The sequence below is a fragment of the Dipodomys spectabilis genome, unplaced genomic scaffold (assembly GCF_019054845.1).
Source record: "Dipodomys spectabilis isolate Male_0828 unplaced genomic scaffold, ASM1905484v1 ptg000076l, whole genome shotgun sequence".
NCBI classification, from domain to species: Eukaryota; Metazoa; Chordata; class Mammalia; order Rodentia; family Heteromyidae; genus Dipodomys; species Dipodomys spectabilis.
Genome location: NW_024870753.1, coordinates 5,840,379 through 5,853,481, shown reverse-complemented (window position 1 = coordinate 5,853,481; position 13,103 = coordinate 5,840,379). Strand labels below are relative to the sequence as shown.

General features: G+C 52.3%; 1 protein-coding gene across 1 annotated transcript in view; it reads left to right on the top strand.

Moving 5' to 3' along the window:
- Dscaml1 (DS cell adhesion molecule like 1) overlaps positions 1 to 13,103 on the top strand; it is a 256,507-nt gene that overhangs the window by 220,332 nt on the left and 23,072 nt on the right. Inside the window, exons 15-18 of the mRNA XM_042682839.1 lie at positions 3,459 to 3,626; positions 4,443 to 4,513; positions 8,969 to 9,209; positions 12,273 to 12,419. Of these exons, the coding sequence (XP_042538773.1) occupies positions 3,459 to 3,626; positions 4,443 to 4,513; positions 8,969 to 9,209; positions 12,273 to 12,419 (627 nt within the window). The remainder of the gene's footprint in view (positions 1 to 3,458; positions 3,627 to 4,442; positions 4,514 to 8,968; positions 9,210 to 12,272; positions 12,420 to 13,103) is intronic.

Below are 13,103 nucleotides of genomic sequence, written 5' to 3'. Positions count from 1 at the left end.
GACGCCAAGCACAGTTGTTGTTGTTGTTTTTTAATGCACACGCCACATTTTGCCTCTGTCCTCCAAGAGAGGAGCAGGGACGGCTTCTGTGAGGATGGCCCTCAAAGCCCAGAAGGATGTGTCATGTGCCATGGGCCGGCTACCTGCCTGGCACGGGGGAAGGGGGGACGGGGGCAGCTCCATGTGGCACCTCTTCTTTCTGCATCGGCTAGCATGTGGGTGTCCTGAGCTGCCGTTATGACCCGGAGACCCTCTTCTCTGTCCCATGGGGGTCGGAGAAATTCAGAGCAGCACAATGGGTCCCCCACCCCACCCCACTGGAGCTGGCTGGTCCAGATGCACCTTCCCTCCAGGCTGCACCTCTGCCGCCAAGACCCACACGCCAGGGCCTGCTCGCCAGCCGCCCGCAGAGAAGGAGCGGACATCTCCCCAGTCGCTTCCTCAGTTTTTTAAGAAGAATATTTTGCATCATAAACCCTTTGATGAAGAAAGGGAGAGAGAGCCCTTAATGAAATATGTTAATCTGAGCAAGCCAGGCTCATATGAAAGGGAATATTAAAAGAGACAATATTCACCAAAGCCAGCTCAGTAGGCTGGGAGCTGGGAAGGGGAGGGGAGGGGAGGGGAGGGGGGAGGGGAGGGGAGGGGAGGGGAGGGGAGGGGAGGGAAAGGAAGGGGACCCCTGAGTCCCTCCAGATTTGTCTCTGGTGCACTCATGTAAAAGGGTTGTTGGGGGAGAGCTGTTTTACACCAACATCAAAGACGATTTGGGAACACAAGGTCAAACCCACCTGCAAACTTCTGACAGAAAGGAGGGGACTGTTCCCAGGGATGCCCTTTCCCCTCTTTTCTGTGATTGACAGCTGAGCAACGCAAGGGAGGGAGGGCAAAGATATTTACTGACAACAACATGGAGAGGAACACAGAGTCCAAAGAAAAGGACAAAAGAGGGTGGCTCTGATTTAAAACCAGCAGCAGATTGTGCGTGTGTGTGTGTGTGTGCGTGTGTGTGCGCGCGCGTGTGTGTGTGTGCGCGCGTGTGTGTGTGTGTGTGCGTGCACGCACGCGCGTACATGAGTATGCGTGTGTGCTGGTACTGAGGCTTGAACTCTGGGACTGGGTGCTGTCCCTTAGCTTTTCCACTCAAGGCTAGAGCACTGCTCCTGGAGCCACACAGCTCCATTTGTAACTCTTAGGTGGTTAATTGAAGATAGGAGTCTCATAGACTTCCTTGCCTGGGCTGGCTTCAAATCTTGATCCTCAAATCTCAGCCTCCTGAGTAGCTAGGATTATAGGCATGAGCCACCAGCACCCAGCTCAGAGCATTGCTTTCAGGAGACAAGAGAAGCGAATTTTAAGGGAAAAGGGGAAGAGAAGGCATTGAACCCATTGTGAAATGGGTTTGGTGGCCGGAGGTCACTCACCTCCATGCATCAATGCATTGTAAGAAGGTGTGAAAAGTAAATGGCAAATATTTAAATCATCCATCAGGATACCTGGCACCTCACGGCTCCTGGTAAATGTCAGTGCCTGTACTCCTTGGCCCCTTTGATTTCAGACTCATCCCAGGAGGCTCCTCCCTCTGCCTGCACTCATCAAAAATGAATGAGTTCCGATCCCTCTCCTCTCCCTCTCCCATAAACATGGGCAAATCAGATGTGATTTGTGAGCTGGCACCGGCTCCCAGGATGCCACAGAGAGACGTGAGCACCTGCTCCACATTGCTAGTCTGCTCCACCCCACACCAAAGAGATGTCCGCAGCAGATAGATGTCCACAGCCTGCGTGTTTGCAGTTTCTGGTTTTACCTGGCAATCATAGAGTGACTCTCTGGGTGGGTGGGGGGGGGGGGGGTATATATGGACAAGAAGAAAACCATGTGTTTCTGAGCCCCAGAAGCCTTCCATCTTGTTCCTTTGGCTCCTGCTATTAGAGAATTGAATGTAAAACTACTGACGGGAGCTGGGCTGGTGCCCTTCACAGATGCTAAACCTGCACAGTAGAGAGTAGTGTTTTTAAAAGCATCAAGACCTCAGAGAAACTAAGAGCTGGTAGCTCAGGCTTCTAATCCTAGTTACTCAAAAGGCTGAGATCTGAGGATCACAGTTTAAAGCCAGCCTGGGTAGGAAAATCTATGAGACTCTTACCTCCAACTAATCACCAAAAAGCCAGAAGTGCACCTGTAGCTCAAGTGGTAGAGCACTAACCTTCAGCAAAAAGGCAAAGGGATAATGCTTACGTCCCGAATTCAAGCCACAGTACTGGCATGCATGTGCGCGCGCGCGCGCGCGCACACACACACACACACACACACACACACACACACACACACACACACACACACACCGCCTTAGTTAACCAGTATTTAGGGAAATAGGATTTTCTTGATCTTACCAGGCATTAGCTTGAAAAGGATACTGCTTGAGGAATTAAATTAAAAACTAATTAAAAATTCTTGGTTGAGAAATTAAACTAGAGAATATTCTTCAGGACAGTCTTCTCTAGGTAAAAGGCATAAAAAAATGAGATGGACTAGTGACATCCATACACACCCAAGGAAGGTTTTTAAGCACGACTAGCAACTTGAAGTGTCAAAAAGGGGAGGGGGGGCCATCTGACTAATGGTCTGTGCTAGAAGGTCCTAGCTCAGCCCGTTTGGCTTTGGAACCTCCACCCACCTCCTCCCACCCATAAAGGCGCAGCAATGTTCATTATGTTGAATGAATGGCTGGCTCTCCAGAGATGCAAGATGTTTGTAATCCCTGTGTCCCCCAGTGGCATTTATCTAGCATTTTCCATGTTCTACATTTGTTGAACGTTAGCCCTGGAATGGACCGCCAGTCCCTCAAAGATGTGGTGAACACGTTTGTTCTTTTCTTGGTTCCTGATCTGAAAGCCTCAGAGACCTTTTTCCTTCTGCTGGTGGGTGTGGGAAAGGAGTGGGTTGAGGCTGGGAGCTCGGGCTCTTGGTCTGCCCTCCAGCAATGCTCACACGTACCATTCAAAACCACCACCTCCCAAGTGCTCCAGGAAAGGAAGGTAGAGGCTCATCCCCTCCCCACTGGGGATGGCGTTTCTCACAGTGAAACAAGCTACTGAGAGGAGCAGGGAGAAGGGTTACTTAGCTTGCGAGCTGACCGGTGTCAGGGCTGAGTCTAGATCTGCCCAAGCTGCAGGTTCTTGGGGGCGGACCTCGTGTACCCTCAAAAGAGTTGTTAGGGCCTCATCTCTGCAGGCCATGTGAGACAGACCCTGCCATCTTGGGCATTCAAGTTAGAATTGGGATCTGTTCATGCTAGCGGCCAGGGCGAGATCCTGGAACATGTTTGTTTGTGTTTTGAAACAGGGGGTCTGGGGTTGGAGGCATGGCTCGGGTGGTAGAGCACCAACCAGATCAGATACCGAGTTCAAGTTCTGGTCTCGGGCCAATGAAACGGGGGCGGGGGATCTTCTCTCCAGATACCTGGGACTTCAAGCAGTCCACACGCAACATCTCCCCCACCATCAACCAGGCCAATATCGTGGACCTGCACCCGGCGTCCGTGTACAGCATCCGCATGTACTCGTTCAACAAGATCGGCCGCAGCGAGCCCAGCAAGGAGCTCACCATCAGCACAGAAGAGGCGGGTGAGTCCTGGCCCCATCTCCCCGGCCCGGGACCCGGGGCTCAGGGGTCCACTGGGCATTGGCAGTGGCCTTGTGGTGACAAGGAGAGAGACTTTCTGAGAGATCTCACAGGTTGTTTTTCTGTCTGGCTCTGGATCCATTAGGAGCTGTTTGGGTTTGGGGTGGGGTGGGGTAGGGCACGGGGTTGGTTCTGGGTTTGGGCCTTGGGTGCTTTGGGTTTTTGTTTTCCCCAGGTAGAGCTCTCTCTATGGCCTTTATCACAGATGTTTTTGTTTGGTTTGGTTTGGTTTGTGCCAGACCTGGGATTTGAACTCAAGGCCTGGACACTCTCCCTTAGCTTTTTTTACTCAAGGCTGGCACTCTACCAATTGAAGTACTGCTCTACTTCCACCTTCTTCCTGGGTAATTGGAGAAAAAGAGTCTCCTACTGCCTGGGCTGGCTTTGAACCATGATCCTCAGAGCTCAGCCTCCTGAGAGCCAGGGTTCCAAGCCCAGTGTGCAACTATCACAGATTTTTAAGTTCAAAAATTCAGACAGGTTTTCTCTTGCTTTTCTTTGTTACTATGAAACAAAGTAATGCAAGAATTTATAGGAACACACATTGCAATTTTTTCTTAAATAATCAGAGAGTTAAACCCTAGAACCACCCATGCTGATGGGTCCAATGCCAGCATGGCGGCCTCAAACCCTGGCTCTCTGCTGTCTGTGCATCAGCTCCTCCCACATCCTCAGCAGCTGGTGGGGATGGAGGGAAGGTCCCGGGACTCTGTCCTCCGCCCGTCCCTGACTCACGGTTGCTTCCTCTGTACCCCCAGCTCCCGACGGGCCCCCCATGGGTGTCACCCTGCAGCCAGTCACTTCCCAGAGCATCCAAGTCACCTGGAAGGTAAGCGAGACGCCATCTCACCACCTCCCTCGGCCCTCCAGGATTGAGGGCCCGGCGGGCTCACAAGCCTACAGCTTCATATAGTGCCCATGCCTGTTTTCCACTGCACACAGTGAGGTTTATGGTGTAGAAGGCAAGGAGGCCAAAGGGCAGCTTCCTCCTCCAGCCTTCTCTCCCTTCCACCTGCTGTGTGACCGAGGGCTGTGCCTGGGGTGGGATGAGCCCGCAGTGCCTAGGGGAAGAGGGTCCTCCCGCCATACTGGCCCATCCTTAAACTCAGGTGCTTTAAGAGGTAGGACTTGGATTTGACCCTGTGCAAGGTTTCTCCTCTAAAATGATCAGTATGAAATCAGGATTTTCTTTTAATACTTAGAAGGAGTAAGTTCCCCTCCCTCTGGGATTGTGGGAGCTACAGAGGCTAAGACCTGTGAGATCTCAGGATTGGCTGAAGCATCTGTCACTCAAGTAAGCCCTGTGGGTGGAGACTTCTACACGGGCAAAGAGAAGAGTAGCACCAAGAGATGCTGTGCTGACCCTGTTATGTGTCTCCCCCAGGAATGGAGACGGGCAGGTACATCTCGGGACCTCCTCTGGCTTCCAGCGAGCTTGTCTGCCCACTTCTGCTCCTAGGGGGTGACCAGAGCAGGCCTTGGTTGTAGAGACCAGAGGTGACTTATCTACTGTTGTTAAGGTAGAGACAGGCATAGAATTTAAACCTACACAGTCCGGAGTCCCAGCCCTGTCTCCACCATAGCCCCCTGCCCAGAGCTCCAGAGCAGATGGATTCCCTTCTTAGGGGCTTGAACTCAGGGCCTGGGCGCTGTCCCGGAGCTTCTCCTGCTCAAGGCCAGGCACTCTACCACTTGAGCCACAGCGTCACTTCCGGCCCTTTCTGAGTAGTTTATTGGAGATGGGAGCCTCACTGATTTTCCACTCAGGCTGGCTTCCAATCACGATCCTCGGATCTCAGGTGTGAGCTTCTAGGCGCCCAGCTCTTAGGGCCCATTATTGTTCTCCGTGGGGCAGTCTCATCTCAACTGGGGGCCTTATCTTCACAAGGAGTTAATCATCCAGGGTCATTGTCAAGACAAACTCCTAACTGGAAAAGCCAAAGAGCATTAGCCCTCCTTCTAGACTCTTCAAGGTAAACTTGACTAGGGATATGTGTTCAGGCACACAGCACACACACACACACACAGAGTGTCATGGCCTACTTCCTTCCATCCCTAGAGAAATGACCAGGTGGAGTGAGGGCCTGGACAGCTGGGCCTTCTTGGACCCCTAGAACATACCCATTCTCTAGGATGGAGGCTGAGGGAGTTGGGAGGGGGAGGTGCCGCCAGGGGGAGGGGTACAAAAGGTGAAAAACTACGTCAAACAGAGACATTTGCCACAAAGCTCTGACCCAGAGGTCGATAAAAATTTAGAATCAAATTTATTTCTCCAAAGTCTCATAATGAAAAAGAAAATTGATTAGAAAGTTAGAACTTCAGAATGAACCAGCTGGTCAATAAATTTTGGGACTGACTTCTCAGGGGAATTTTTTTTTTTGGACACTGAGAAACAGATTAATGAAAAATAAAGATTCACTTGAAAGATAAGTCACTTCGTTTTAAGACTCTTTCCGTAAGACGGATACCGCCTGCTTTATGACATAAATTTGCAATCTGTCCTATTGATTTCTTAATGCTTCAGAGAAATATTGTTAAGATTGATTTAAATCCTGAATGTATGTGTTTGGGGAGGGATAGATTGGGAAGGAGGGGAGGAGAAAGAGAAGAAGAGGAAAGAGAGAGAGAAGAGGGAAGACCTGTCAACATCTATTTAAACATGTGAACATGTACATGTCTACACATATACATATATGTATGTATCTATAGTATTGTATCAGAGTGTGCATGGGGTCTCTGCTAGGCCTCTGTCAGTGTATGCTGATGGGATCATGTGCACTGTCTCTGTCATGATAGCAATGGCCCCAGAAATGCATATTTGCTTGATACCATAAAATGATGTTTAAATCATTATAAACAAATGCATATCTGTATGGATATGTGAACATACAGGGTGTATTTGTGGGAAGATGAGGTCAGGCTCTGGAAAATGGTGTGTGTGTGTGTGTGTGTGTGTGTGTGTGTGTGTGTGTGTGTGCGTGCGTGCACACACCCATACCAAGGCTTGAACATAAGGCCTCATACTTTTGCTTAGCTTTTGTGCTCAAGGCTGGTGCTCTACCCCTTGAGCCACACCTCCACTTCCAGATTTCTGGTGGTTACTTGGAGATAAGAGTCTCATAAACTGTTCTTCCCCAGGCTGGCTTCAAACTATGATCCTTGGATCTCTACCTCCCGAGTAGCTAGGATTAGGGGCGTGATTGCTGGCACTGGGTTCGGAAGTGTGTGTGTGTCCCTCACAGATCCCGCAGTGAGGGAGAGAAGAGGCAGGCATGTGCAGACACAGGCCCGACACAGATGCTCACTCACTTCTAGCCCAGCACACTGGACTGCCCAAGCGCAGAGAGAAACATTCAAGCAATAGCCAAAAGCCAAAGCAATTACACACACACACACACACACACACACACACACACACAACACACCTATTTAGTGGGCTCAAAACTATTATGTTAAATTAAAAACTTCATTTTATTGAGTTAACAGTGAACTTAAAGCTGCAGTTCATTTAAAACATCCATTGAATTAAAAAATAAAAAACAGTGGGGCTGTTTTACTAACTTAATTGTTTTTGAGCTCACTTTTTTTTTTTAGTACCATAAAAAGTAGGCTTTTAAATTAACTTCATTGTCTTTACAATCCTGATTCTCGCTGGTTTTATACCCAGGGGAGTAGGGTGACTGTTTTGTCTCAATTTACAGATGCACAGGCCCAGTGGTTGAAGGAGCCATTTTCTACTTGCGGGTCTAATGTGTCTAGCTGTGGGCAGGTGCCGAGGGCTAGGATGTTTTCACGTGTCTGAATGTGTTTGTTCCTACATGAGAAGATATGTTGACATGGCGGGTCACGTATGAGGCTGTCATGCATCAGTGAGCATTCACGCCTTGACATTTTCTCTCAGGACAGCTGGGTGTGTGCATTATGTGTGGTTGAGTTTGTATCACGATTCAAGCCTGTGGTGCAAATGCATTTCTCAACCTCAGACTGAGGCTGGGGGAAGTTTCTCTGTTTACCCAGCCTCTGGCATCCCCCTTCATTCCCACCAGTCCCTTCTGATCACCAGAGGCACTGGAGGACCAGGCATGGGGATTTTTATCCCAGCTGTGCAGGATGTGAAATAGGAGGATTGAAGTTCAAGGCCAGCCTTAGGCAGAAAAAAAAAGTTAGCAAGCCTCATCTCAATGAGCAAGCCAGATATGTTGGCTCAGCCCTGTAAGCTACCAGTAGGGATGGGTTGGGAGAATGAGGGTGCAAGGATGGTCCTGGCAAAGGTATGAGACCCTCTCTGAAAAGTGAGCTAAAAAGCAAGAAGGATGGGGACATGGCTCAAGCGATAGTTATTTTCTACCAAGCACAAGTCCCTGAGTTCAACCCCAATAGTGTCAAAAAGAAAGAAGGAAGGAAGGAAGGAAGGAAGGAAGGAAGGAAGGAAAAACAAGTTGTCGGATGGTAGTCAGCAGTCACAGTGATGTCACAAGCCATTTCACAATGTCATTCCTTTCTTGACCGACTAATATTCCTCAGGATGGATACACCACATTTCTTTTGTCCGTTCTTGGCCACTTGGGCTAAGCTTCCCCTCCAGCTATGATGAGTAATGCCTGGACGTGAGTGCATGAGTTGCTGACACCCGGCTTCCAGTTCTTTGAGGTTTCTATCCAGAAGCCACGTGAACTGCCATTTCCCACCGCGGCTGGGTCATGGGTCATTTGTCATTTGGTTCCAGGCCCCTGAGCCAGGCCACATTCTATCCCTACCCAGTGACTCACGCATTGCATGGAGACACAACAATAAACGAAAGGGATTCCACGCCTAGATCTGGCGGTTCTTGGATTCTTACATTCTACAGACACACAATGAAACATATGTAAAAATCTATAGATTATTAGGGGAGGTAGTTGGGGGGGAGGGGACGAAGCCAGGAAGAACCGTCCTGTGTGCGGGCCAGAAGCAGAGGCATCTAAGGAGCTGAGGGAGGACTCGTGCAGAGGAGGCCGCTGTCTAGAGGGCCAGGGCCAACATGGCAGCAATCAAGGAAGGAATGCCAGGGTGAGAATGAGGCTGGCAGAAGCAGAAAAGAGGCTGGAAGGGGGCTGCAGCTTGGAATACCAGGGAGAAAGGAGCTGGATCGAGAGGGCCAGGTGGTGACCACTGCCAGGGCGTGGCTGCGTGAGGAGTCTTTGGAGCACTGGGCACCGAGGCAGGGCGTGAGCTGACCTTGGTTTGCTGGGCATCCTCTCAGAATGTCACTGTGTCTCCGTCTGGCCCTTCCCGCCTCTTGCAGGCCCCCAAGAAGGAGCTCCAGAACGGAGTCATCCGGGGATACCAGATCGGCTACCGGGAGAACAGCCCTGGCAGCAACGGGCAGTACAGCATCGTGGAGATGAAGGCCACGGGGGACAGCGAGGTCTACACGCTGGACAACCTCAAGAAGTTTGCCCAGTATGGGGTAGTGGTCCAAGCCTTCAACCGGGCTGGCACGGGGCCTTCGTCCAGTGAGATCAATGCCACCACCCTGGAGGACGGTGAGAGCAACTGGGGGTGGGGGGGGGGAATGTGGCACAGGATGCACACCAGCCAGAGCCAGGCCGGGCAGCAGGGCCACATGGGGCTTTTCAATCACTCCCGGGCTCCTCTTGGCCCAGGGGGTGACCCGGGCCCCATGGACAGCGCCCTCCCCTGACACTCAGGGCAGGCTTGGTCCATTCAGCATGCCCGGCCTCTCCACCCCTGCTGGGGTTCTGCCTCCGACCTACCTGCGGGCCTGGGCCCAGCTGACACCTGCTTTCTCCCCTGCCCCTCCATCCCTGCACCCCTCCCTTACTCGTGGAGCTCTGGGCCCTCTCTCTGATCAAGCTCTTTCGTCCACCTCCTGTACCCCATTTCTCCTCCTTCATAGCTTCCCTCATATCTCTAGGTTGACTCTTACCCCCCTCCCAATCTGTCTTCGAGACCCAAGACTACAGACTTAAACCCCAACCCCCTAATTTTAAAATAATTCTTAGATGACAAGAGAGGATTCTACAGCCAGGCTTAGTGCGTGCAGGGGCCTGGGTTCTCGGGAAGGAGGAAGGCTGGGAGGAAGCAGGAACACACCTGTTGCCCCCACGTACAGAAGCAAAACCAGTTGTACCTGAGCCTGCACTAGCTCAAGACGGGAGACAGGGCCTTCGAGCCCCCAGAGATGACGCCAGGCTGGGCACAGCCCCAAAAGAGCAGAATAAAGAAGCAAAAGGTCCTTTGGAACCCTGCTCTTGATGCCCCAACTCGAAACTAGAATCTGAGCGTGACCGTCTGGAGTCTGAGCATGCTCAGTCACCCCTTCCCAACCTGCACAGGGTTGGGTTCAGTGCCCCACACTGCAGCAGCAGAGAGCCCGTCCCTCCTCCCTCCTCCTGTCTATGGAAATGCACCCCTTAGCCAGGGGAGTGAGGACGGAAGTTCCCACGCTCGCACAAGCTCACCCCCACACTCCAATAATCTGGAAGCTTTCAAAAGTCCCGACATCCAAGCTCCAGCCCGAGAGATGAACCGGAGCCTGGGGACTGAGCAGACTTCAGTGCTCCCCAAACGCTGGCCGCCTGCAGAAAGGGGGAAGAAAAGAGAAGAAAGGCACACACACAGTTGAGAGGTGCAGAAAACGCAGGGGAGAGGCCCACACGGCCGCCAGCCCCCGTGCCCCTCCACCAGGAGCGCCAAACAGCCCTCGAGTGTCTAGGAAAGCCATTGTCACCGCCTCGCATGGTTGTATTCATCAAAACAGCGCCCTAACGGCGGTTCCCAAACTCCACCTCTCTTCAGAACCCGATCGCCAGGCCCAGCCTGTGCTGTGGGGCAGCTAGCTGTGGGCCTGGGGCCAGGAATGTTCATTCCTCCTGCATCCCCAGGACGCACCCAAGGAGCATCTTGCCAGGCAGCGGTGGCTCATACCTGTCATCCTAGCTACGCAGGAGGCTCAGATCTGAAGATCACAGTTCAAAGCCAACCCCAGTAGAAAAAGTCCATGAGACTCTTATCTCCAATTAAGCAGAAGGGGAAAAAAAGCCATAAGCAGAGCTGTGGCTTATATGGGAGCCTTGGGCAGAAAAGCTAAGGGACGGCGCCCAGGCCTTGAGTTCAAGTCCCAAGACTGGCACAATAACTAAACCAACAAAATAGGAGAATCACAGCCACATTTGTATTCTTGAGGGGTAGCCAAGGTTCTCAGAGGTTAAGAGACCTGCCCAGAATCACTGACCTAGTAAATAACAGAGCCCTGATCAAAATCCAGGCCCGACCCTGAATCCCATGCACTGTCCCATTTCTCCTGTGTTAAGCACAAGATGGCACAGATTCACCAGGACCGGCTTCTCCAACCCAGCCCAGCCAGCCTAACCCTAAGCTCCAGATCCTGCACACAGCCACTGTGCATCGACCTCTGCCTGGAGCCAGTGTGGCCTCGGGATTTCCCACAGGGAGTATGTAGCATGGGCTGCAGAGGCCCTTTCCAAACAAAGGAGGAGAAAGGGGGAAGAAAGTTCCCAACAGCATTTGCTCAGCAGTTTTTCATACTTAATTAAGGCCCTCGTTAGCCTGTCAGGTCCTGATCGTTTCCTGGCAATATTAGCGCTCCTCCTGGGGTATTCAAGGGCCCCTGCCTTAGCAAGAGTGTCTTTTCCATAATTATATTACCTTCATTTTGTTCGAACGGGCGATCTGTATTAGTTTATTACACTGGGTCCCTAATTACATGGTGCTTATATTTTTACACCTAAGTAATATGAAACAATAATCATTCTCAAAGAGGATCGTTAGGATGATGTATTATCATTTAAATGCTCATAAAAATTAGACTTGCCTCTTGTGGGGCAACAGGATCTAATTACCTTCCCTCCAAGCCTCTGCCTCTTCTTCCAACCACAGCGGAGCAGACTTCTCCTGTCCCTCTGTCCCTGGCTTCATGGAAGCCAGCAAGAAGGGCCGCCCAAGTCCTCCTTTGCAAAAGAGATAGGCCTGGGGCCCTTGTGACCAGGGAAGGCGATCTGTCCTCTGGCCAGCCAGGGATGGGCAGAGGGCCGGAGGGCCACAGGCCCTGACCTCACAAGCCCAGCGTTCGTTAGTGATGGCCGTGTGCAGAGACAGGAGAAAGGATTTCTAGGAGTCCTAGAAATGCTGGAGGGCTCCGGGAACTCTTCTGTCCACATCACAGTTCCTTGAGATCCCTTCCCATTTTCTTAGCACATGGACACAGGAATCACTGGGACCAGACTTGGGCTGAGACCTGGGGTCAGTGGACCCTGGGCTGGGCAGCACTCAGATGAGATGCTAATAGGGCCAGCTTCGTCTTCTAAGCCCGGTATATTCAGCAGGTGCAATCCCTGGACCAGGTGGGCCAATAAGGGATTCCCAGGCCTGTGCCAGAGTTTATCTCCTTCCAGAACACAACCAAGAACTTGCTACCTGGAGAGCAAGTAGCTAAAAGCGTACAGACGCGGGCAGGGAGACTTCGCTCAGGCCACGGAGTCCCGAAGTCCCCCACTTGCCTACCTGGCTGTGCACTGCGCTGTCACTAACCGGAAGGACGCTTGGCTCTCCTCTGCCCCATGCAGTGCCCAGCCAGCCCCCTGAGAACGTCCGGGCCCTGTCCATCACTTCCGACGTGGCTGTCATCTCCTGGTCCGAGCCCCCCCGCAGCACCCTCAACGGCGTCCTCAAAGGCTATCGGGTCATCTTCTGGTCGCTCTACGTGGATGGGGGTGAGTCTGCCAGGACGGAGGGCCAGGCTAGCATCTGCTCACAGGCCAGGTTAGAACTGAGAGACTCCAGGGCGGCCCTCCCTTCCCAGCTGTGGAGGCCACACGGGGGTGAAGGCCACATGTATGGTGTGGAGTCATTTGGGGCACAAGAGACACCTGTGCCCTTCCAAGGTGACATGGATGTGTTCTCTAGGGTCCTCCTATCAGGCATGGAGGAGCTGGCACAGTCAAACAAAGCAACCGGAGGGAGGAGGGCAGGCAATGGGACTGGCACCTGTGTGAAGCCAGCGCTGCCTAGGCCTGAAGGGGAGAGACAGGAAGCAAGGCTCCCAGAACCCCGCCGGAGTCCTGCTGGGGGGGAACAGCCCAGACTCTACAAAGCACAGGGCAGAATAAGAGGGAAGAACGGCCCGGGGAGAAGGCCCAGCTCCGTGGCCCGGCTTTGTGGGGTCTTCCCTACCCAGAGAGGCCCTGACAAGGGGGCATGTGTTAGGTGGACATGGAGAGATGGGGGTGGTCTAAAGAGTCGCTGTCCAGTTGAAGTTGGCGCAAGGTCCACTGGCCAGGCTCAGCCGATGGGGCCACTTTAGGCAGAGAGATGGTCTGGAGGCTGCGTCTCGTTCCCAGCCTCAGGTCACCAACACCAGAGCCCAGGCTGGCCGGGAGGCTGGAGACTGTGACCCA